Raw genomic sequence first — 25,341 nt, 5'->3', positions numbered from 1 at the left:
CATGGATTTTAATTAGTTAATTGCAGTACAGGGGATTCAGCTTTGTGAATGCCAGGCAAGTGCTCTCTCTACACTGAGATACATTTCTCCTCTCCATCCCTCCCTCCCTCCCTCCCTCTTTGCCTACCTGTCTCTATTCCTCCCTCTCCGTCCCTCCCTGTCTGCCTCCCTCCCTGCCTCTCTCCCTACAGCCCTACCTGCCTCCATCCTTCCCTCTCCCTCCCTCCCTCCCTGTCTGCCTCCCTCCCTCCCTGCCTCCCTCCTTGCCTCTCTCTCTCTCTCTCTCTCTCTCTCTCTTTCTCTCTTTCTCTCTCACTCTCTCTCACTCTCTTAAGACAGGCTCTCATGTAGTAGCCCAGGCTGACCTGGAATTCAATGTGTGCCTTTAACCACTTTCACAGTATGCCATTCAGTAGTGCATAGTAACACACCCCCCTCCCTGCTGGCATTTGAACCCAGAGATTTGAACATCTGGAGCTTGCTGGGCAAGCGATCTACAATTGAGCTATATCTTCAGTCCTAGCTTTTATTTCTATGCTTCCTAGTCACTTCCATAGCTTAGGTCTCTATTCACGTGACACTACCACACTATTTTAATTATTAAACCTCTATAATGTGCTATAAATTCGGCAGGACTAATCTTACTCTCATTTTTTTTTCTTTTTTAAAATTTTCCTGGCTTTCCTTACTTGTTTACTTTTCCATTTGAACTTTAGAATCAATTTGCCCATTTAACTACCTACCTCTACCTACCCCCACAAGGTCTCATGTAGCCCTAGCTGGCCACAAACTGTAGAGCCAAGTACGGGGGACACATGACTATGATCTCAACACTCAGGAGATGAGGACAGAGGATCGGGGCTTTAAGGTCATCTTTAGCTGCATAACAAGGCCAACCATGAAATCTTATCTCAGAAAAACAGAAGTCTAAACAGACAGAAAGAACTTACTTTGTAGACCAGGCTATCTGTGTTCTTTTGTTTGTACCTTTGCTGGGTTTACAGAATATGTGTCACCACATTCCATTTTTTTATTAGTATAAACTTTAGAGATCAAGGAGCATTGCTGTTCCGTAATTCGATGTTCTTGTTTTGCAAGAGCCACTTGGGTTTATTCATAAAGAGGCTGAGCTGGGGCCCCAGAGCTGAACACCTGGATTCCACCAAGAACAGATGTCCCACCGACCTGAACTGCTTCCTTTCTGGTGATAGGGAGTGGGCGTGTGCACATAAACAAACTCATGGCACAGAGAGTGAGGGACAGCATGCAGTGGGGACGTGGAAATCTTATGCAGCTCTGTGGTGGCAGTGTATTAGGTCCCTGGAAGAGTGCAGGCAGCAGAAATCTAACTTCCCCTTGGATCTTCACAAACACAGTGTACACACAGAACTGGTGAGAAACCAGATACAACTGTAGGGGGAGGCACACTTTTTTTTAGGACAGGAACTCACACTGTATTCCATGCTGGTCTGGAACTCACTGCAATCCTCCTGCTTCAGTCTCCCAAGTGCTGCAATTGTAAGAAGGAGCCACTGCCCCTTTATTGTTGTTTAGGTGTGTGTGTTACTGTGTGTGCACATGTGTAGGCAGAGATATATACAGTTGTGCCTGTGAAAGATAGAATGCTGTGTGTCTTTCCTTGATGATTTTGCACGTTGTTATTATTATTTTTAATTATTTTGGTTTTTTGAGACAGTATTTCTCTATGTAGCCCTGGCTGTCCTGTAGACCAGGTTGGCCTCGAATTCAGAGATCCGCTTGCCTCTGCCTTCCAAGTGCTGGGATTAAAGGTGTGCCCATCTTGCTGGCTTTTTGTGTAGGTTCTAGAGATCCAAACTCATGTCCTTATGCCAGCATTTTACTGACTGAGTGATCTTCCTGACCCTAAGGCTTTTTCTTGTGACACGATCCTCCTCTCCTACATACCAATACTGTTCTTTATTGAAGACCTACAGCTGGGTGGCCTTTTGTTTCCTTGTCTTTTCATGAAATGGCAGCAAGAGAGGAATCAGCTCAGAGGTGACTGTGGAGTTGGGCACTGAGCTGTGCCTCCTCCATCCCTCTAGCATCTTGGGGAAACAACAACAGGCTCTAAGTCAGCAGACAAAAGGAGCTGGGCAGGAAGAAGATATCTTCAGATCAAGGGAGGTCACGGTTAGCAGCACCCTTCTGCCAGTCACCACGCTCCAAAACAGGGATAACTCCCATGTTTGGAGGCTGGTTGATGGAGCTCAACTGGGCCTACAGAGGCAGGGTAGAAGAGGGGCCAGGGAGGGATGGTGATTTGTTGCACTTCCTTTTGGGGCCTCCAGTTCCCAAATAATGATATAGAGACTTCATATTAATTATAAAAGCTTGCCTTATCTTAGACTCATTCTCAATTAAATTCATTTATAACTTCAATTAACCTGTCTCTATTAATCTGTATTCTGCCATGTGGCTTGTTAACTCTTCTCCATAATGTACATCCATCTTCTTATGGGTCTTGCTAGAGAATCCACCTCTTTTCATCCCAGAGTTCCTGTCTCCCCGGACATCCTACCTATCTAGTCTCTCCTGCTTAGCTATTGATTGTTGCAGTTCTTTATTAAAACAATCCAGTGCCTTAGGCAGGCAAGGTAAAATAGCAACACATCTTCATACAACATGGTGAGGATATTTTATCTGTGACTTTGCCTGTATTTCTTCCCAAATAGGCTCCATCTGGCAGCCCACTAGAGTCTCTGGAAAGCCCTCTAGCAGGTTCTCATCCTTGATGCCCCCAACTGTCCCCAGCATAGTGTGTGGTGCTCAGTGTCTACCTTAGCTATCACCACCTTCTTTTTTTTAAAAAAAATATTTTTATTTTCTGTATATGAGTATTCTGCATGTATCCCTGCAGGCCAGAAAAGGGTATCAGATCCTGTTATGCATGGCTATGAGCCACCATGTGGTTGCTGGGAATGGAACTCAGGACCTTTGGAGGAGCAGCCAGTGCTCTTAACCTCCATCACCACCTTCTGCTTTTGCTTGACCATTATCCTTCCTAACCTTGGGCCCAGGGTCTTTCAGAGCCTCACAGAAATCCACAGTCTCTGTGTCTCACTCTTGTAACTCTATCCTGTATGTTACAAGTTTTTTGTTTTTTGACAGCCCCATGCTGTGTATAATCTGAACTGGACTGAGTGTTAGTGTCAGGACTGCTGTGTGTTGTCCATGGGGCCCTGGAGGTGAGGGGAGCCTCCTGACTCCCAGGGAGCTTCTTGGAGATGATGGGAGTCAAGAAGCCCTTCAGAAGAAATTGCCCCATGAACAGAGAGATGGTTCCCCTTCAAGGGCACGCCTATCTCTTTCTGACCTCTCAGCTCTAGAGCTTGACTTCCTCCTAGCTAAAGGGATGGGTGTGGGAGCTGGGGGAGGGAAGGGTTGGTAGATTTACCTTGAGACAGCTTTAGGGAGATACATAAGGTTCCTCCTTACCCCTCTCTCCCCACCTTCCAGATATATGAAAACCCTTCCTGGTCAGGCCCTAAAACCAAATTGTCAGAATGGAAAGAACTATTTTTATGTTTTACTGCTAAGAAGGGTGATAATGTGGGGTTGGACACGTACCCAGAGCTGGGAGCCGTGTCCAAGCTGTGAAACTATAGTTTTAGCCACACTGGGATTTCTGGGTGTGGTTCTCTCTGGGCAAGCATCGGGAGTGAATCCCAAGAACGTCCTTAGGTTTTTGAGCAGCTCCTGTTCAGCACCTCCTCACAGTGGCTTTCTAGACCAGAGGGGAATCAGTGCCAGGGCCTCCTGGCCTCTAATTTCTTCATCCCTTAATACGGGAAGGATTGCTCTACTCAGTTATCTTTCCTCTAATTAGCTCATAATCTTGGAGAGATAACCTGCCAGACCTTCCTGGCCTGGGGCCTTGCGACTTTCTCTGGGGAAGCCAGGGAGGAGCTGGTGCTTTTGTTTTGGAGCTGGTCACACCATGGGTCTCTGAATCAGTACCCAGAGTTACTTTTCTGTGGGACCACAGAAGCTTCTGGAGATCACAGGCCTTTCTCCCATGGGTGTACGGTCCACTGGGTAGGTGGGGGGAAGCCTAGCCAAGGTAAATACTGACTCTGCCAAATACAAGGCAAATACAAGCAGGTACAAGGAGTACAGGCCCATTAGTGGGCTGCAGGCTGGGACCCTGCCAGGAACAATGCATTCATTTGAGAAGCATTTGGGAGCTGGCTCAGAACAGGGGGCTGGCGAGAGCTATGACACAGAGCCTGAAGTATTATCTGGCTGTGACCTGTAGGTCATAAGGGGCCTATCATAGCATGTCACAGAGAAGTAAAGAGGCCCAGGTGTGGGACAAATAGGGAGGGTGGGAGGTCCAGAGGTAGAAGGGGAAGCATTGTACAATCGATGTTAGGACAGGGCAGAGAAAGAGAACCCCCAGGATCCACTAGGTGTGGTGCACTGAAGAGAAAGCTCCTCCCGGTCACCTGTCTTCTTCAGAACTCAGGCCTCCACAGACTCTGAAGCTGGTAAGGTGTGAGAGCTGGCAGGGGAGAGGAAATTAGATCAAGGAAACAGGCGTGTGTGTGTGTGTGTGTGTGTGTGTGTGTGTGTGTGTGTGTGTGTGTGTCTTAAGTACCAGCACACCAGAAGATGGGTGGTGGGTTCTAGCCCTTATGTGAAAAATGCAAGGATAGACTGAGAACACTGGGGTTGCCTAACCTCATGGGACCCAAGTTTGCATTTGCTTCTGCTTGAACTTAAGTTGGCCACAGACTCTTGGCATCCCTCCACACCTACTAAGCCTCCACACCTACTAAGCCTCCACACCTACCTCCTTTTTTTTTCTGTTGTGCTGACTCTTTTGCTTTTTTTGTTTTTATTGAAAAAAATGTTTTCCTACAATATATTCTGATCATGCTTTTCCTCTTTCCTAGCCAACCACTTTCAGATCCTCCCTACCCACCCAACTCCCTTTCTTTCTCTCCCTCCTTAAAAAACAACCAAAACAAAACATAACCCCACACACTCAAAATCTCAAAAACATAAAACCAAACCAAAAATCGCAAACAAAACTACATGAGGCAGAAAGTCTACAGGAATACGTGGAGCCCATCTTGTGTAGCGTCTACAGTTGGCTGTGGGCCTATTGGGAAGTGAGGCTAGTATACCCAATGGGACTCCTGGAGGAGACTAATTTTTCCTTTGCAAGAGGCTACCAATTGCAGCTAGGTCTTGGTGAGAGGTGGGAGCCCTGTCCACTTTCCCCTGTCAGCACTGGGAGCCCTCAGGCTTGACCTCGAAGTCTCTGTGCCTGCTGCCCCTGTTGTGTGAGTTCACACGTGCATCAGTCTGGTTGTATCCGGACTGTGCCGTTTCCTTGGAGTTATCTTTCACCTTTGGCTTTTACGATCTCTTCACTTCCTTTTCCACATAGCTCTCCCGAGCCCCGAGGGGGAGGGGTTTCATGAAGACATACCGTTTAGGACTAAGTGCTCCCAAGCCTCTGGCTGTCTGCACTGTCCAGTTGCACACCTGCCTCCTTTCAGATGGAGGCTTTAGTGCCTGCAGAAGACTTTCAGTGTTGTGCCCCACGACCCAACAGGCTGGAGGCCCCTCTGGGCTGCCTGGAGTGGGCCAGTGGGATGGGATTAGCAGACACACGTTAAGCCTGTGTTCTCCATGACAGGCCAGCAGTTGGTTCACCGCTTACATAAACTGGGCCAGGAAGCTGAACTTGTTTTTGTTGGCAAGAGCAGCAGTAGCTTCGGCAGAAGTTGAGAAATATGTCAGCTTGTGCATACTTCTCTCTGGCTATTGACATTTGCAAGTTTACATGAGGAGGGAAGGGGAGCAGGGGCATCAGCAACAGCAGAACTCTAGCTTTCTGGAACCAGACGTTAGGTCATAATGGAGGACAGCTGCAAAGTCCTCAGTAGAGAGGGGTCTGGGTGGTGGTAAGGCTAGTGCCTCAGAGAGTGAGCTAATGGAGGCCACACAGGAAGAGAAGCAAGGAAAGGAGGGGGAATTTCCCTCCCTTAGAGCTGTCCAGGGAAAGGAAAAGAATAATTCTGAGGTCCCTTAGGATGGCCTGGCCATCAACCATCTCCCCACCCATAACCATCCACACAAAAAGTGTATGTTTCAAGTTGGGCATTGCCCATGGGAACAGAGCTGCTTCCTGGCCTCTAGACTTCAGGAGGGGCTCTTGGGGACCTCTAAACCACAGTCTGAACTCTCATTGCTCAGACAAGGTAACTGGGTCCTGCTGAGGGTACCGACCCTGCCTCATGATGGGTATTCATGGGTAAGGCCAGGCGCTCATGCTTATAACTTCAGCCTCTTGAAGCCTGAGGCAGGAGGATCACTATCACTTTGAGAGCAGCAGCTTAGTTTTTATAATGAATACTAGGTCAGCCAGAGCCACATAACAAGAACCTGTTTCAAAAATGAACAAGGCCATGCAAGGCACGATGGAAGCCTGACCCCAATCAGCCAACCAGCAATTAAGCTTATGGTTAGATCAGATACTAAGTGTGCCCGAGAAGCAAGGACACACTTGGGAGATTGGCAGGGCAGTCTGCCTTCTTTTCTGATTCTAGTCCCAATTTCTGGGAGCCTGGGATGAAGAATCCTTTTCTGCATGTAACACGCCTGGAAGGACCAGGAAGATTTACAATCTTTGGTTGTCCTTCCTTTCTCCTGCCTGTGATGCTTATGATGCACTAGGGTATGGGGAGCTGGTTTCTTCTCAAGCCTCTGCCTCCTAAATGCTGGGATTAAAGGCCTGTGTATCACTGTGGGGCACTTGCCTGGCTAAGGCTCTCACTTTTTTTTTTTTTTTTCTCGAGACAGGGTTTCTCTGTAGCTTTCGAGGCTGTCCTGGAACTTTCTCTGTAGACCTGGCTGGCCTCGAACTCACAGAGATCCACCTGCACTTCTTAAATGTGCTGTTCCTTTTCTTACGAACTGGTCCTCTGCAGTCTGCCTGTTAAACCCCCAGTGATTTCTCAAGGCCTTCCAAGTTTCTCTTTGCCCTTTAGAACAAACAACTTCTCTGTCCTCTGCTCCGGGCATCAGGAACATTTTATTTCAGGGTGGCCAGGATTCTGGGTAGATAGTGGGGTGAACATAGGTCGGAGCAGATGTTCGGTAGCTGTCAGTGCGCTCTCCGAAGGGAACCTGTGGCCTTGCTTCTTATGCTGCACAGGATTTTTTGAATTCTTCAGGAGGAGACAGGAACGAGCTTGCTGCATGACTCCCGAGCTGAGCCATTGCTCAAGGGCAGAAATGTGCTCTTTGCTGAATTTCATTCTATGTAGCAGCGGCCACACCCCATGCTGCCTGCTGGGTTTGGGGGGGGCAATCTCGCAGGAAGGGTGTTTCCTGAGTACCTACCTACCCACCTGATTCCCTGCTGTGCTTCCTCCAGTGGGGCCTACTGAGGCGGAATCCTGGCTACCTTCACAGGATGAGATGTCCAGAGGGAGAAAATAGAGGCCGAACCCAAAGATGGTTCCTTGTTTTCCTTTGGGAATCAAACCTGCTGGGAAGGGTGGGCTTGGGGTGCACCCTGACAAAGAGCTACAAGGAGCACTGATTCAGCTGGGTCAGGAGGCAGAGCAGTGTGGGTGGGGGTCAGGCTACCCCTTTGGACTGGCATGAGGCTCTTTTGCTTTGGTCTTTCAGTGAGAGCGTCTTTTGATCATTAGGCATGACATGCTTCTGAGAGCAAAGGTAACGGAATTTTGCACGGTCCCAGAAGAGATTCGTTTTGAAGCAGGGTTGACTGTCACCACTGACAAATGCATTTTTGAATTAATTATTCCTGACTTAAGAAAAGCAAAAGCCATCAACTCAGTTTTAACGATCTAGAAGACCATTGGCCAAGTTCCTCCGCAGAGGAAGTGGCCATTGTGTTGCTCCTTACAGCTCTGCTTTTGTGGAAGAGAAAGTAAAGATTGGGGGGTGGGGAGGAATGGGAGGGTGTTTCCCAAGTTGCCTGACTATATTAGCCATTGTTTGCAAGTGCAGTAAGTGAACAGTCCTCACCATTATTCGGGCTGGTCACCAAATGTGCAAAGGTTTCTATTGGGAGGGAAAGGGATAGGGAAATGGCCAAAGGCACATTTTTCCTGGAACTGACAAGGGCAGAAACAGAAGAGAGCTCCCTCTCTTCATACTCATTTTGGGGCTGCAGCACTTCCTGGCTGGTCCCCAGTACAGGGCCTGCCCACTGTGCCTCAGGGATTCCCCTTGGACCACTGGGTCATCCACCATTGGTCCTTCTGGGAGTGCGGTGTGGACACCCTGTCGGTGAGAGTCCTGTCTCAGACAAGCATGTAGCAAGCACCTGTTGTGTTCACTGGACCTCACAGTCTTGTAGCTATGCTGTGTGGTGGTGACCTGTGCATGCTATTAGGAACACTTGCTAAGGGGGACGTGTTCTGAGAAATGATGGTTTTGTTGATGGGCAGATACAGTAGAATTGCCCAATCCTAGATATTATACATCAATCATTTGACATAGCCTCTTGATATTATCAAGAGATGCAGTAAGTAGATGTGTATCCTGCCAGCATAACGTGGCATACTGTTTTACAGTGAAGTTTTATTGTATTAAAATGTGTGCATACATTTGTGTGCATATGCTTGTGGGGGGTCAAAGGGTAGCATCGGGTGTCTTCTTTAGTCATGTTCCACCTTATTTATTTATTTTTCAACTAAAAAAAAAAAAAATCACATCTAAAGCTGTGCAGTGATGGCGCACACCTTTAATCCCAGCACCCTGGGGGCAGAGGCAGCCAGGTCTCTGTGAGTTCAAGGCCAGCCTGGTCTACAGAGTGAGTTCCAGGACAGCCAGTCTCAAAAAATATAACAACAACAACAACAAAATCATGTCTGTTATTTAGTGTGGGGTGCACATATTCCATGGCATGAACATGGAGGTCAGAGGACAACTTTCAGGAGTTGGTTCTCTCCCTCTGCCACGTGGAGAGGGATTCTGGGGATCAAACTCAGGTTTTCAACCTTTCCCAGCAGAGGCATCTCATTGGCTTTCATTACCTTATTTTTTGAGACAGGGTGTCTCACTGAATCTGGAGCTTGCCAATTCAGCCCCAGCTCGTTTGTGTGTGTGTGTGTGTGTGTGTGTGTGTGTGTGTGTGTGTGAGAGAGAGAGAGAGAGAGAGAGAGAGACAGAGAGAGAGAGAGAGAGTCCTATCCTGCCATCTTGGATCCAGGGATTAAACTCAGGTTTTCAGGACACTGTGCAAGCCTTTCTACCCACTGAGCCCTCACAGTGGCCTGCTGTTTCTGTTTTATTGAGATAGCATGGCCTCCTTCAGCAGTATCCATGGGAGAGCAGGATCTGGAACTCCTGAGCCCCCTACCTCTACCTGTAAGACACTTGGATTACAGATGCTGTGGAGTTTGAATGAGAATGACTCCATAGGCTCATGTGTTTGAGTACACACACAGTCTTCAATTAGTGGCACTGTTTGTGAAGGATTGGGTCACACACACACACACACACACACACACACACACACACACACACTCCTACAGTTTGACCTCGTTGAAGGAGGTGTGGCTTTGTTAGAGGAAACATGTCACTGGGGCTTTGAGGTTTCAAAAGCCCACACCCGGTACAGTCCCACCTCCGCCCCAATCAGGATGTGAAGCTCCCAGCCACCACTCCAGAGCTCTGCCTGTCTGCTTTCCCATATGATGGTAATGGTTTAACTCTCTGAAACTGTAAGCAAGTCCCCAATTAAATGCCTTGGTCATGGCATCTCTTCACAGCAATAGAGCAGTGAATAGAACAAGACAGAAAGAAGTGTAGCTCTGTCTATGGCTAAAACTTAAAAAAGGAAAGCGCACTTAGCCAGGAGGTGGTGGTGCATGTCTTTAATCCCAGCACTGTGTGTGTGTGTGTGTGTGTGTGTGTGTGTGTGTGTGTGTGTGCTGGGGGTGAACAGGAGGGGGATCTCTGTGAATTCAAGGCCAACCTGGCCTACAGAGCAAATTCCAGGACAGGTTCTAAAGCTACACAGAGAAACCCTGTGTCAAAAAAATGCTTTCTTTAGGAGCTGGGGAGGTGAGTCAGTGGTTAAGAGCACTGGCTATTCTTCCAGAGGACCTGAGTTCAATTCCCAGCAACCACATGACAGCTCACAACTGTCTGTAACTCCAGTTCCAGGGATTCGACACCCTCATACAGACATACATGCATGCAAAAACACCAATGCACATGAAATAGAAATAATAAGATTAAAAGCATAAAGTAAACACGCATAACCCTGTCACTCAGGGTTATGCGCTCCCCTTGTCTGCCTCGGTGGGTAGGGTCACACACAACACTGCAAACTTGTGCACATCCTGCTGTGGTATGACCTCAGGATGGCTGCATGCTGGCCGTGGACTGCACTAATTCTCCCATGGAGCCTCACTCTCTATGTGCCCAAGACTAGTTCAGGACAGTAGCATGCGAAAACGCCAAAGACAGCACGAGCTGCCCATGGTTGCTGGACTTTGGTGAGAACTTCCGGGCCTTGTAAGGCTGCCCTGTGAATTCTGATATTGGCTTTTCAGCTGGCAGAGAGGGCCGTTGCCAGGGTTGCAATGGAGTCACCTGCCAACAGAGTTTTCGTTCGTCAGCATTTTTATCTAAGCGCCTACATTTTCAAAATAAATGCTAGTTTACCCTTGTGTCTGCTTTGCCCAGTGGAAAATTGCTGTGGGCGCTGTGAGAACTACCCCACAGAGGCTGCACTTCCCACAGGTGGAGCTGGTTCCCAGGCATGCCCCTCCCCACACCCAATGCTAGAACTTTGGGTGCTGGTTGCCAGAGGGAAGGCTTTCTTACTCACTGTGAACTAGAGAAGTCTAGGGACCCTCCTCAAACTCATCAGACTACAAGGCGACAAGCTGCTATTTTCTTTAAATCTAGTCTAACTTTATCTTACTGAGACAAGCTCTGAGGCTTTGAAACCCAGGCTGTCCTGGAACTCACAGAGACCACTTTGCGTCTACTAAGATTAAAGGTTAAGCCGGGTGGTATGGCCCAGGCCTTTAATCCCAGCACTCTGGAGACAGAGGCAGGTGGATCTCTGAGTCCCAGGACAGCCAGGGAAACAAAGAGAAAAACCCTGTCTCAAAAGCCAGAAGAAGGGAGGGAGGAGGAGGAAGAAGAAAATTATTACTAATATTAAAGGTGTTCTCCACACCTATTTCTTTAAAATAATTTATTTTATCTTTATTTATACGGAAATGTCTATATAAGCGTGCGCATGTGTATGGGGGAGGGAGGGGTTCCTCTGAGACCACTTAGACTTGTGGGCAGTTCTGAGCTGCCCCTTGTGGGTGCTGGGAGAACTTGGGCCCTCACAAGAGCAGTAATCACTCTTAACCACTGAGCCACATCTCCAGCCCCTGCCATTTAAAACCCCGTTACACAAAGACCAAGAGTCTGGAGGTAAAGAGAAAAAAACTGAGTGACCACCATTCTGGCTATTCTGGTGCTGTACCTACCGCGCCATCCTCCAGGTGTTAAGTGGGAAGGAGGCGTGAAGGACATCTGTGTAGGCAGGCAGAAGGCCTGCTTCTCTGATGCAGGGAAACTGAGCATGCCCAGTGGCTGCTGGGGACGGTAGGTTCCCCTGGCTTGGCAGTCACTGTCTATTTGTGTGTCTTTGAGGGCCACTGAGGGTGGGTGGGAGAAAGAACAGGCCAGGAAAGAAATCTTTGGAGGTCAAAGAAAGAAGCCTGAGTTTATCCTCAGGATCAGGAACGCATGTGGGGACATGAGGTCAGGCGCTCGCGCAGCAGCCGGCTTTTCTGAATCCTTGGCCAGACAGATGTACTGCTGCCCCGTGCTGATGTGAAGTTAGATGTTTGATTTGAAGAGTCACATTGCCTACCTGAAAAGGCCCGGCTCCCTAAACTCTGCTTCTCTAGCCAGTGGGGTTAATTTATACAAGGCAGCTGGCCCGTTTTTACCTTAGATTGCGTGAGTCCTGTGAGAGATGAGGGGACTGAGACTCCTGGGCTGGCCTTAAACTTTTGGTGGCCTTCCTGCCACAGGCTCCCAAATGTGGGGTTTGCAGACATGAATCAGTGCCTGCCTCACTCAGTGTTCTTGAATCTTAAATCCCTTTTTTCCTTGAGGGTAGCCCATGACTTTTATTTTTTTCAGGGGATGAAGAATATGTTGTTAGTTTTTACTTCCCAACTTGGTTCCTAGAATAAAAACAGCTGTGCCCAGATGCTTACAAGAAGGTGGGTGTTTGGAGTCCTGGTTGGAGCAGGGAGAGTCTAAAGCCTTGGCTCTTTTCTCCTTGCTGATTGTAATTCTCTATGCTGGTCACCACCTATAAAATGGGCCCGTGTGCACCCTGTGACACGGACACTTACTTGTGCATGCTGGGTTCCTCCTTGACAACATGGCATTCATCCCTAGGTGAATTCATTTGTTCACTTGTGCATTTTGCCAATTGCAAAAGGGTCACTGCCGTGTGCCAGACACCATTCTAGACACTGAGATAAAGTAGGGTGCTTGTTTTTGTGGTGCCTGAAATCCCCCCTTTTTTTAAGTTAGGGAGTGGTTTTTATTTATTTATTGTGTGTGTGGGGTTTCTTTCTTTGTTTGTTTGTTTTGGAGACAGGATTTCGCTGTGTAGTCCTGGCTGACCTGTCGTTATGCCAGGCTGGCCTTGAACTCAGAGATCTGCCTCCCTCTGCCTCTTGAGTGCTAGGATTAAAAGCAGGCAACTCTGCTGCTTGACTTATGTTTATTTAATAATAAAAGATAAATAATAATGTTATTCTCTGTGTGTGTGTGTCTGTGTGTGCCATAGCACACTTGTGCTCAGAAACAACTCTTGGGAGTTGGTTCTCTTTGTCCAACTCAGGTCCTCGAGCTTTCATGGGAAGCATTTTTACCTGTGAGCTGTCTTGTTGGCTGTGTGGTAAAGTCTTTCAGTAAAGACAGATTTAGACTTGGTTGTGTGACTCTGTGTGTTGGTGACATAATAGGGAAGTTGACACAAATGTAGGCCTAGATCCAGCTTTGGATAGGGTGTGGAGGCTGAGGCCTGCTGTGGGGATGACATGAGGGAAGGAAAGGGGAATATCAGGACCCAGGCAGATCATAACAGACAGAGGGAGGCTCTGAACCTCCCCAGGGTCCAGGAACAGGTGGATGGCACCCTGGGCCTATGGAACATCCCGATCTTCATTCTGTGGCCAGAGTCAGGTCCTTGTTGGTTTGTTTTCTTTCTTTTTTAAGGCAATGTGGCTTTGGCAGACTCAGAACTTGCTATGTAGACCAATTTGACCTCAGCCTTGAACTCACAGAGATCTGCCTGCCTCTATCTCTCAAGTGGTGGGATCAAAGGCATGAGCTGCCACACTCTCCTTAAAGGGTTTTCTAATCAAGGGAGCTAGGTGGCTGGATCATGGCTTGAGAAGGTGCACTCTAGCAGACAGCTGGTTTGGTCTGGGAGGCTTCTGGAGGCCAGGCAGATACGATGTAGGCTGGACTAAAGGAGGACTCCAGAGGTGTTACCATGGAGGCCTTTGACTTCTCCAAATCACAAGCAAAGTCCCATTTTCAGGCTGCTGTGGCTCACTCTGTGATTTTCTTCTCCAGAGGTGGCAAATGATACGGTGACTAGCCTGCCCGGGGCCACCGTCACCCTGATCTGTCCTGGGAAGGAAGCAGAAGGCAATGTCACCATTCAGTGGGTGTACTCGGGCTCGCAACAAAGACGGTGGATTACCACGGGGAACACACTGCTTCTGCCGGCTGTGCAGTTCAACGACACCGGGAACTATTTATGCTTCCTGGATAACCACCTGGTTGGGACTGTGCCCTTGCTGGTGGATGGTGAGTTGTGTCCTCAGTGTCCTTGGGATTGGCTCCTAGGGCAGCTCCTATGTCCTTAAACATGTCCCTGCATGCCAGAGCAGTTCCCCCAATTTATCCTTTAAGTTTGTTGGGTTTTGGCTCAAGAGTTCTGCCAGTGAGAGGAGGCCATGTCGCTGGTGGTAGAAGCTGTCTGGCTGAGCGGCAGATTTAACAGCACCGAACTTACAGTCAGGTATCCTGGCATAACTCGGGCCACATCCCTCAGATTCCTCTGGCAGAGTGAAGTGAACTTTATCGTGTTTGTGTAGAGTGCTGCAAAGATTGTCTGAGCGTGAAAGAAACTCTCAGATGCCATACCCCAAGGGTTATCAGGTTAAGGGGTCCCTCAGCTCCAATGAAGACTGCAGGGACCATGCTTTGTGTGTAAGCCCTACTCTCAGCTGCGTTCTTCCTTGCACCTCATGGAGTCCTTCCCGTGCTCCTGTTATGTCAAAATCAGTTAATTTCAGTGAGCAAACAGAAGAGAGGAGGACCGAGTCTGTGTGAGGACACCAAGGGAGCTTAGTTTTGCATCATCTTTTCAACCCTTTAGAGCTGCGGTTCTCAACCTCCCTAATGCTGTGGCCCTTTAACACACGACCCTTGTGTTGCGGTGACCCCCAGCCATAAGATTACTCCGTTGCTACTTCATAACTGTAGTTTTGTTACTGTTATGAGTTGTAATGTACATATTTTTGGAAGAGGATTGTCAGAGGGGGTCACAACCCACTGCTTTAGACAGAAGCTAAAGAGGTGTTGATGCCTCTCTTCCCTTGCTGGGGATCTGCTGGCCAGCTGTGTCATTCCACCTGCGGCTCCATGCTCCATGCTGAACCAAGTAGTCCCCTCAGTCCCCTCTGCTGAGAAGAGTGATGTACGTAGCACATGTGCCCAGGGAGCCTTGCACGCACCCCTCCATCTTGATGAACTCTCTTGCAGTTCCTCCAGAGGAGCCTAAGCTCTCCTGCTTCCGGAAGAACCCTCTTGTAAGTGCTACTTGTGAGTGGCATCCGAGCAGCACCCCCTCTCCAACCACCAAGGCTGTGCTGTTTGTGAAGAAAATGTAAGTGATGGGCAGCGCTGAGTGTTCAGGGTTAGTCGATGCTCATTGAGGCCCCAGAACTGGGGGGCAGGGTTGGAGGTCTGGACGGGGCCATTTTTTTCCTTTTTATGTTTACTTTACTTTGTGCATATGAATGCCTTGCCTATGTGCATGTATGTGTACCACACGCATGCCTATCAGATCCCTTGTAACTGGGGTTATGGATGGTTGTGAGCCACCATGTGGGAGCTAGGAGTTGAATCCAGGGTCCCCTGGAAGAGCAACAAGTGCCTTTAACCACTGATCCCTCTCTCCAACCCCAGGATCAATGTTTTATCAGTAGAAAGTTTTTCCAAGTCTGTCACATGACCTGTGTAAGGCCTTTTCTTTGATCCACAGTTACTCCAAATATTTAAAAAATAAATAAGTAAAAAGAGTTTCTTTGGCATAAAGGAACTGAGCCCTATGCTGGACTTGGTGCTAATTCAGTTTAAACTCAACAGCTGTGGGAAATGGGTGCTGGGGTTCAATGAAATTAATTTGCTTAGGGTCATCTAGCTAGTTAGTGGTTCTAGGTGGTCAGGAAGAGAACCTAATCCCAGGATGGGCCCAATTTCCATCAAGGTCCAAAGGTCTGGGGTGTTTCCCTAAAGAAAGTGCAAATGGCCCAGGGTGGGGTGGTGGGCTGGAAGGATCTTATCAAAGCCTTGACTCTGTGAGCATTGTTAAGGCAGGAAACAGGGAGTGCTCATGGGTGGTGGTGGTGAGGTACTACCCATCCAGGAATGAAGTGGGGACTGGGGTGGCTTCAGCCAGGGAGGTGGAGGAAGTGGAGCAAACTGTAGTCTCCATCCCCGAGCCAAGTGTATTAAGCCCAGATATTTGTAATTAAGTTTGAGTGGTCAGAGTATGGTGGTCCTCCTTGTTGGTTCTTTTTGTGGGCTCAGTTACCATCGGTCAACCACAGCCCCAGAATATTAAGTGGAGAATTCCAGAAGCAAACACACACATGTTTTAAGTTGTGTCACTCTCAGCATCCTTATGAAATCCCACGCTGTCCTTCCTGCCCAGGCTACTTGTGCTATTGCACGGAACTCTTAGTCACCTGGTGGTCCGTGCTCGCAAGCCTGGCTCCAGCAAGGGCAGAAAACATGAAAAGCGCAGGTTCATCCGGCAGTGAGGTACTACCGCTGGGCGTTAGAAGCACACGGTGTACCAGGGTATGGCCTGGTACTCTGAGGTCTCAGGTGTCTTGCTGAAGGGTCTGGTAAACACCCCCTGCACATGTGGGAGAATTTCCATATTGCAAAGCCAGTGTGGTGGTCAGCAAGGGTTAAGCTCAAGGTTCAACCTGAGTCTGAAGTTGGTTACTTGTTTTCCAGTGGCAGGGAAAGTGGAAGTGGGAAGGGTCTCAGGCTTCCAGGTCAGGCGGGATGGTATCTGATTTCCCTTGACCATCTTCAACCTTCAGAATCCTTTCCTATTTTACCCTCACCTTTCTATTCCTCCTTATATTCGAGCTTTGGTAATGTGTGAACATATCCAAAGCCTGCTGTATCACCTGAGGGCTGGTCTTTTGAGTGCTACGACAGGGAAGGACTTTTCTTATTCATTTCTGCATCCTTTATAGTGTGAAGGACAAGACCCAGGAAGGAATTCAGAGGTCATGACACACTGACAAGAGAGAGACCAGAGGGGCCTTCTCCTCTGCTCCTCCTGCGTTGGCTGGGGTCTAGACCCTGTCAGATAGATAGGTATTAATGGCATTAGCATCTCCATTTTCTAGGGAGAAAAACAAACACTGGGTTGAGAAACTTGCTTAGAAATTAATAGGACTGGACATCAGCTGATTTGAAGCCTGGAAGCTAGACATCAATTCCCAAGCTTTCAATCCCTAGGCCACACTTACTTCTCTTGAAAAAACAGAAATTGCCGAGCGTTGGTGGCACACACTTTTAGTCCCAGCACTCCGGGAGGCAGAGGCAGAACTCTCTGTGAGTTCAAGGCCAGCCTGGTCTACAGAGCTAGTTCCAGGACAGGCTCCAAAGCAATACAGAGAAACCCTGTCTTTTAAAACAAACAAACAACAACAAAAAAGAATTAGGAATATTCTGCTAGGGGGACCGAGGTGGATTCCATGGTGGGAGAGCGACAAACTTGCTAGGCAGACAGAGCTTAAGTGAGAAGCTTTATTAGAAAGGGAAGGGAGAAGGGAGAGAGGAGGGGAAAGAGAAGAGGGAGGTAGGAAAAGTCCTATCCGGCCCCTCAGAGGAGCAGCAGGGAAAGAGATTGGAAGTAGGTGGAGTTTTTCTTTTAAAGGGTCCTTTCCTTTGCATTTGGTGCAGACTCCTAGTGACATAGCAGCCGTAGGACCCTGGGCTGACCAGGGTACTGCCTGAGTGCATTCTGTCAGGTACCAGGGGCCAGGCGGCATAATGCCCAAATCCTTACAGTGTGTTCCCTTCTTCTGTTGTGTCGCACAGCAACAAAAGCAACAAGAAGAGTAACTTCCAGTCGCCCTGCCAGTATTCTCAGAAACTCAAAAGCTTCTCCTGCCAGGTGGAAATCCTAGAGGGTGACAGAACTTATTACGTAGTGTCACTGTGTGTCTCCAACAGCGTGGGAAGCAAGTCCAGCAGCAACGTTGCGTTTCAGAGTTTGAACGTGGGTAAGCAAGTCCCAGCCCACTGCTGCTTCTGTCTCTTGCCGGCATGCTCCTGGTTTACCCCTGGGAGAGGCAGGAATATGTGCGGATGGGTCTTTTGAGGCATTGCTGACAAGTGGATGGGGGTCTTCTCAAGATGAACATGGATAGGGGTGCTGAGGGGTGATCCAGTGAATGAGTTCTCGCCTAGCAGCTGCAAGGCCCTGAGTTCCATTCCTACTAACTAGATGAGATTTAAACATTTCTGGGGCGTGGCGTGTGCCTGAGGGTGGGGGTCTGCAGAGCCTTGGAGGGTCACTTCTATACCATGCTTGGTGCTGCATAGAAGCCATGTTTCCTCTCCACAGTGCAGCCTGACCCACCTATGAATCTTGTGGTGTCGGCCATACCTGGAAAGCCTCGCTGGCTCAATGTCAGCTGGCAAGACCCCAAGTCCTGGGACTCAACTTACTACATGTTGATGTTTGAACTTCGATACCGACCTGTATGGTCAAAGTCATTCACAGTGTGGCTGGTAAGTCATTTCTTTTCTTTTCTTTTTCTTTTTTTTTTTTTTTTTTTTTTTTTTTTTTTTTTTTTTGGAGACAAAGTTTCACCTGGTAGTATCCTTGAACTCCTGACAATGCTCCTGCCTTAACCTCTTAAGTTCCTAAGTGCTATAATTACTAAAGTGAGCCTCCTTGCCCAGATCAAGGCTATTTCCAAACAGAAAAATGCCCCCTAGACCCTTGAGGGAAGCAGGAAGTGGGTTCTGGGTCTAGCTTTGTACCTTTCCACTTGTCATAGTCTTGGGTGAGCCACTTAATTTTAGGGGTCTTGGCTGTGTCTTTATAAAGTGAGACTAATAATGACAGGCCAGACCCCTTCTGACCTGCCTGCTTGTGGAAACAACAGCGCGGGCTCTGTGTAAAGCAAGAGCTGCAGCTTGCAGGCTTCTGTAACCCAGTGGTTTAAGCCCATATGGCTGAGGACAGCTCCATCTCTCTCAGCCTCCTGTGCGGTGTGAGCCCATCTTCCAGGTGGAGAACAGGGTGGTCAAGGGTGCCCTCTCCCTGTAGCACTTCCCCAGCAGGGCCACTGGCCCTCACCATGTCTCTATCCTCAGCTCCCGGTGGTCCAGCATCAATGCATCATCCGTGATGCCTTGCGAGGAGTGGAGCACGTGGTGCAGCTCCGTGGAAAGGAGGAGTTTGGGATTGGCCAGTGGAGCGAGTGGTCCCCAGAGGTCACGGGCACTCCTTGGATAGGTACCTGGGTCTATGTGGAGGGAGGTTGGGACACATTTCAGCTTATGAGTATATCAGCAGTCTAGTACTATATGGCAAGCCATGCTAAATCAATCCCCTCTTCATGTCATTTCATTGAAAGAACTTACATTTCATTTCTAGAACTTACTATATAGTCAAGAAAAACTTGAATTTCTGATTCTCTGGCCTCCATCTCCCAAGCACTGGGTCACTCCGTGTGCAACAATTCCATACTCTATTTGCCCAAGTCTGTAAGGTTGTCTATGTGTCTTACAAGAATCACTAATGCTGCTGCTCTCAGACCTGGAGGGTCAAGGTCTAGCTGCACTCATATGCTTGGTGGAATTCACTGGAGTCTGGGCCCTTTTCTCCTTACACGTCTTCCTTCCTTCTAGTAGGTGAGCCTCAACTGGGGGCAGCAGGGGTGCAGGAGGATGGGAGGATCTCCAAAGAATTATAGGTGTGGTTAATTGACTGATGATATTTATCTTTAGGAAGTGATAAAGTGGTAATGTTTTGGGGGAATTATTGAAATCTCCCAAAGCATGTATGTGAGTCACCTCTCACTGCTAATGACAAAAGTCTAAACAAGTCAGCTTAAGGGGAAAAAGATTCTTTAGACTCGGGGTTTCAGAAGACTGGGCCGGTTGGCTTGTTCCATTGCTTTGAGTCTGAGGTGGAACAGATCCCAGCTGCCAACCTCTGGGCATGGAAGCCCAAAGCAGTAGAAACAGGCTAGGACAAGATGTGCTCTTCGAGGGTATACCCAGTAACCTGCTTCCTCCAATTAGGCCCTACCTCCCAGTCTGTCAAATTATGATTCCAAATCAGGTGTGATGGTACACCCCTTTAATCCCAGCACTCAGGGGGCAGAGGCAGGTGGATCTCTGACTTTGAGGCTAGCCTGATCTACAGAGTGAGTTCTAGGACAGCTTGAGCTACACAGTGAGAGACTGTCTTGAACAACAACAACAACAATAATTATTTGAAGAGAGGTTAAGTCAGAGGCGAAGCCTACAGCATGCAGGTGTCGGGTATATTTCATGCTTCTGATAAAACAAATTCCAGAAAGATATAAAGATAATAAGTTCAGCAGTTTGTTTTGCTTCAGGGCTCAATAGGTAACCCAAGGTGGCCTCACTCAGCCTTAACCTCCCAATTTGAAAGATTACAGGCATGTGCCACTACTTCCATCTTCTGAAATTTTCATCAAGTGTCCAGGGGAAAGAGGTACTCACAGACTCATGACTCTGCCCATCCACTGATACCCGCCTTCCTGGACTAGTTCCATTTGGAGAGCATCTACTTCTGCTAATGTCCTTCTTAACTCAAGACCTGGGACTTAACTTCTCTTTTTTGCTTCCTGATAAAACCCATTTGAGATGCCATCTACTGGTACCTTGCTGTGAAGAAGGCAGGAATCTCCCTTACCATAACGAGAGAGAGAGATCACTCTGCTCTTACGTGGATGCCTCCAGCCTCCTGGAGATACAGCGTCCATCACTCCTGGTAGCAGGGCATCTCATTGTCTTCAGCATTTACTCTAGAGCAGCGTCCAGGCTCACGCTAGAGTTACATCTCCCCAGTCCTATAGCATACTTGAACCAAGCTAGTCATGCTTACATTTTAGCTAGAAAACTTTTATCTTCAATTTCGATGATTAGCAATTTCCCATCCACGGCCCCCACCCTACTACCATTGTCAACAATCCCTTACTCACCATCTCACCTTGTTAAAAAGAATTAGGTTCAATCTCTCTTCCCTTCAAAAGACCTGCTCCTATACCATTTGCCATAGCTCCTTTTGAACAAAGCTTGCTTACCCACCCCCCAAGACAGGGTTTCTCTGTGTAACAGCCCTGGCTGTCCAGGAATTTACTCTGTAGACCAGGCTGGCCTCAAACTCAGATCCACCTGCCTCTGCTTCCCAAATGCTGGTGGCTAATAACCACCTGTAACATCAGCACCCTCTTCTGGCTTCTGTACAGCATGGACACAAACACACACAGGCATACACGCACATTTATCAACAACATTGACCCCTATTGTTTTCTTTGCCGTGCTGGGAGACCCAGGGTTTTACATCTAACACCAATTTACATCCCCAGCCCAGTGCAAACACGGTTTCTTCAAAAATATTTTTGGCTAGGAGTGATAGAGGCAGAAGCACTCTGTGAGTTCAAGGTCAGCCTGATCTACATAGTGAGAGCCTGTTTCAAAACAAACAACTGCAACAAAAACCCACAATTATTTTTCATTCTGGTACAATGTGCATGACATAAAATTTACTTTAAAAACTTTTGCAGATTTCTGAGGTAGGGCCTCATTATGTAGTCTAGGCTGCCCTGAACTCCTTTTATATAGCTTCCCGAGTACTAGGATTACAGGCACCACCACCCCTTGTTATTATAACCGTGTGTGTGTGTGTGTGTGTGTGTGTGTGTGTGTGTGTGTGTGTGTATGTGTGTGCAGGCCAGAGGTCAACCTGCTGTGTTGTTCCTTGTGTACTATTCCTCCTCATTTTTTGTTACACTCTTTCTCATTGACCCGGTGCTTGCTGAGTGGGTTAGGCTGTTTGAGCAGAGAGCCCCCGGGATGCTCCTGGCCCCATCTCCCTAACCCCCGGAGCTGAGATCACACAGCCATGCTTCCACACCTGTTTTGTTTTTTTCTGATGTGGTTTCTGGGGGATTGAATTCAGGCTCTCAGGCTTGCAAGGCCAGCCCTGATTTTAACTATTGTTAGTAGTAAGTACATTCATAATGTCGACCACCATTCTCCACCACCCATCTCTAGACCCTTTGCGTCTTGCAGAATTGGAATCCCATGCCCTTAAAGAGTCACTTCCTATTCCCCTCCCTCTTCCCTGGCTCCTGGCAATGTGCATTCTACTTTCTGTTTCTGAATTTGTTTTAAACACTTCAAGTAAGTGGGGTTGTACGGAAACCTTTGTGTCTGACTTTTCTCACTCAGCGCTGTGCCTTCAAGGTCCATTCAAGCTGTGGCGTGGGCCAGCATTTCCTTCCTGGTGGAGACTGGGGAGAGCGAGCATCTTGCTGTACACAAACATCATGCCACATTTCTCAGAATTTGATGGTAGACGCTTGAGCTGCCTCTGCCTCTTGGTTGGTGACGCTGCTGGCTACTGGAATTTTGTTCTTCTGTGTATGTATGCAGAAGACTGTCAGTGGGGCTGCTTACTGTGTTGCACAGCAACTCTGGTTTTAATGTTTAAGGGATGGTCACACAGCTTTCTGTAGTGGCTGTTCCACTTGAGGTTACTTGAGCGTTCACAAAGGTTTCTGCACTCCTTTTGAGACAGGGTATAACTGTTTTGGACACCAGGCTGGCTTCAGCTCATAGAGGTCCACCTCTATGGGATTAAAAACCTTCCATTTTCCCCTCAGTTTATTAATACTAGTGTTCTATCCATATAAATCTCTGTCTCTTTCTTGTGTTCTCGTGTGTGTGTGTGTGTGTGTGTGTGTGTGTGTGTGTGTGTGTGTGTGTGTGTTTCCCGGGCTGACCTCAAGTCTTCTTGTCTCAGCCACTTTTGTAGCTAGAACTACAAGTGTCTACCCTGTCCATTTTTCTTTAGTAGTTGCCGTTCTAATTTGTTTTGCTGAGGCAGGGCCTACAAGCACGCATCACCACACTCCACTCCACTATTTGTCTCCTTTGGAGGTGGAAAGGTCTTTCTTATGTCAGCCCAGCATTGTCCTGGATGACCCCACTCTGCCCTTGGGAGTAACCACAGGAAGCCTCCCCGTGCTCTCTGAACTCTCCTGCGGTTCCTGGAGGACCTGCATCTGCTTGGGCTGCTCCCACTTTTAGCCTGTTGACTGTCTGGGATGGGATCCTCACCTGTTCGGTCTCTCAGCCTTGAATCTCTGGAAGGTGGCGTCCAGGGGTATGTCAGTGGTGAAGACCACCTGGATAGCAGGTCCAGGCTTGGACTTTACAGCTGAGGACTCCATGCACAAGTGACCATGTGCCTCCTCACACAAGCCAGAGAGTGAGCTCAGGTCCTGGGCAGCGTGGTGGGGAGGCAGTCTAACCTGGCAGTAGGTCTTAAGAGGGAAGCCTCTTCGGTCCTGCCCAGGGGCACAGCAGAGGGACTGGGATGCTTCTCAGGCAAGAGGGGTTAGGCTGGAAAATGGCAGTTGGTTTTTGAAATGAGACAGAGACTGGAGCGGGAGGTGAGGCCCACTCATGGTGCATACAGCTCCTTGGCTGCTGGGCTGCACTGATGCATTAGATACTATATTTTGGTGGCTTCCTGACCGCTAGGGCCTTTAGTTCTCCAGCTCCCAACAAAAAGAAGCTCCCTGCCCCCCTTACAGCCTAGGTAGGGGTGATGACTGAAGACACAGAAGTCATAGGAGGCATGTTGCACATGGGGATCAGGTTGGGTGTTCTTGTCAAAGGTGATTAACATCTTGGGGCCTTAGCCTTGTCCTCTGTGAAGTAGAGATGGTACTTCAGGAGCTTCTGAGTCCAGTGTACAAACAGTCTTCAGAGAAGGAGTGTGGGAAGCATGGATGGGGTTAGCAAGGTGGGGTGGGCTGGGCTGGGCGGTGTCAAAGGTGATCCCAGTGCAGTGGGTGTTGGGTGGGGAGGGAGGGGCTTGGACACCTCAAAGGTGCTCTCCTGGGTGCCACCCTTAGCCTACTGAGTCAGAATCTGGAGGGGTAAAGGAAGTGGGTAGTTAAAAAAAAATCTTTCGTGGTGATTTACTGTGGGGTGGGTGATAGAAGAGCATGGGCTCACAGGTCTGTTACGAGGCTGGGTGGTCGCTGTGGGGCAGGCCCTCTCAGGCTGTGGGAGAGGAGTGAGAGGAAAGGGCTTGGGAGCTTGAGAGTTCAGGTGCTACACCCTGGGGTTGTGGACCCAGCACTGCTTTCTGTGTAGGGAGGGGGCAGTCTTAGCCTCACACTGTTTTGGCCACTGCCATCAGCCCCTGGAGCAGTGACTCTTAGAGATGAGGCTGGAGCCCTTAGTGCAGGGAGCGGAGATTCCCGGTGGACAGGGCAGCTCGGAGCTCCCAGAGGGGAGGTGGAAACGCCCCAGGACTGGTTCCCTGGGGCCCATTTTCAAATGAATGTGAGCCAGGAAAGCAGTTAGGGAGCTGGCTGTGGCCTGGGGTCACTTGGAAGGTTGAGACGGGGATCAGGAGTTGGAAGCCATGCATAAAACAGTGCTTCAAGAATATTCTTTTAGCTGCCTGTCATAGTCCCCAAAAAGGGAAACCACGCAGACTAGAGGTTTGTGCTTCAAGGCATGCGGAGACACTTCTTAGTCTATAAGCCCACTGCCCAGTTTCCCTGCATTAGGAAACAAAATTGGACAAAGGAAAATGGGGAAGGGGAGTCTAAATGCACACCACATCCAGTTCCTGTGATCATCTGTCAATTTATAGAAAGCCATGATTTAAAGGGTGGAGCAGGACCATAAATTACCCAGGAGACAGGCAATGGAACACTAGTACCTGGCCTTGTCTCCTCCATTGCCTCTGTCTGGGCTGAGGACAGTGGGGTCTTAAACATGCTCCAGTTTGAAAGAGGAATGGATCAGGAGGTTTGTGGGGTATAAAGTCCACCCCAACCCCCAGTCAGGGTTTCTCTGTAGCTTTGGAGGCTGTCCTGGAACTCACTCTGTAGACCAGGCTGGTCCTGGAACTCAGAGATCTGCCTGCCTCTGCCTCCCTAGTGCTGGGATTAAAGGCCTGTGCCACCAACGCCTGTTGGGATATAAGAATCTTAAGAATCTGCACTCATTGAGGCCTGGCAGAATTCTTTGTCCCTCTGATAGATGAAGAGTGGAAGTTTTTGTATCTTCCCTCTCTCCCTCCCACCTTCCCGTCGTAGTTTGGTTTCTGTTGCTGTCTTGAAACACTAACCAGAACCAATTTGAGAGGGGGAAAGAAAGGGCTCCTTTTTTTTTCTCCCCCCCTTGGCTTCCCTTCCATGTCACAGTCCATCATCAAGGGAGTCAGGGTGGGAACACTGAGACAGGAACCACAGCAGAGGCCGTGCAGGACTGCTGTTCTGTATCTAATGTTTTTGCTCTTTTGGTTCTTGGGGGCCAGCTCCCAAATAAACCACTCAGGGAGACTCATTCTTACTTATGAATGCCTGGCCTTAGCGTGGCTTGTTTCTTGCCACTTTTTCTTAACTTAAATTACCCCACCTATCTTGGGCTTTTTCTTTCTCTGTTCCTGTATGCCTTTTCTCCCTTCTTACTCCATGTGTGGCTGTGTGGTTGGGTGCCTGGCCCCTGAAGTCCCTCCTCCTGTCTCTCTCATTCCCTGGCCCTCTTCTCTCCCAGATTTCCCCCTGCATATTTATCCTCTCTGCCTGCCAGCCCTGCCTAATTCTCTCTCCTTCCTCACTATTGGTCATTCAGCTTGTTATTAGACTCTTAATTATACCAATCAGATGTTTAGACAGGCAAAGTGACACAGCTTCACAGAGTTAAACAAATGCAGCGAGCGTGAAC

General features: G+C 48.6%; 1 protein-coding gene across 1 annotated transcript in view; it reads left to right on the top strand.

The window, feature by feature from the left end:
- Positions 1-25,341, top strand: part of Il6r (interleukin 6 receptor) — a 46,036-nt gene that overhangs the window by 7,884 nt on the left and 12,811 nt on the right. Inside the window, exons 2-6 of the mRNA XM_051198801.1 lie at positions 13,633-13,869; positions 14,830-14,953; positions 17,416-17,600; positions 17,945-18,111; positions 18,703-18,844. Coding sequence (XP_051054758.1) covers positions 13,633-13,869; positions 14,830-14,953; positions 17,416-17,600; positions 17,945-18,111; positions 18,703-18,844 — 855 coding nt within the window. The remainder of the gene's footprint in view (positions 1-13,632; positions 13,870-14,829; positions 14,954-17,415; positions 17,601-17,944; positions 18,112-18,702; positions 18,845-25,341) is intronic.

The sequence above is a fragment of the Phodopus roborovskii genome, unplaced genomic scaffold, assembly GCF_943737965.1.
Source record: "Phodopus roborovskii unplaced genomic scaffold, PHOROB, whole genome shotgun sequence".
Taxonomy (NCBI): domain Eukaryota; kingdom Metazoa; phylum Chordata; class Mammalia; order Rodentia; family Cricetidae; genus Phodopus; species Phodopus roborovskii.
The sequence above is the reverse complement of the archived record's forward strand: the minus strand, read 5'-3'. Positions and strand labels throughout refer to the sequence as shown.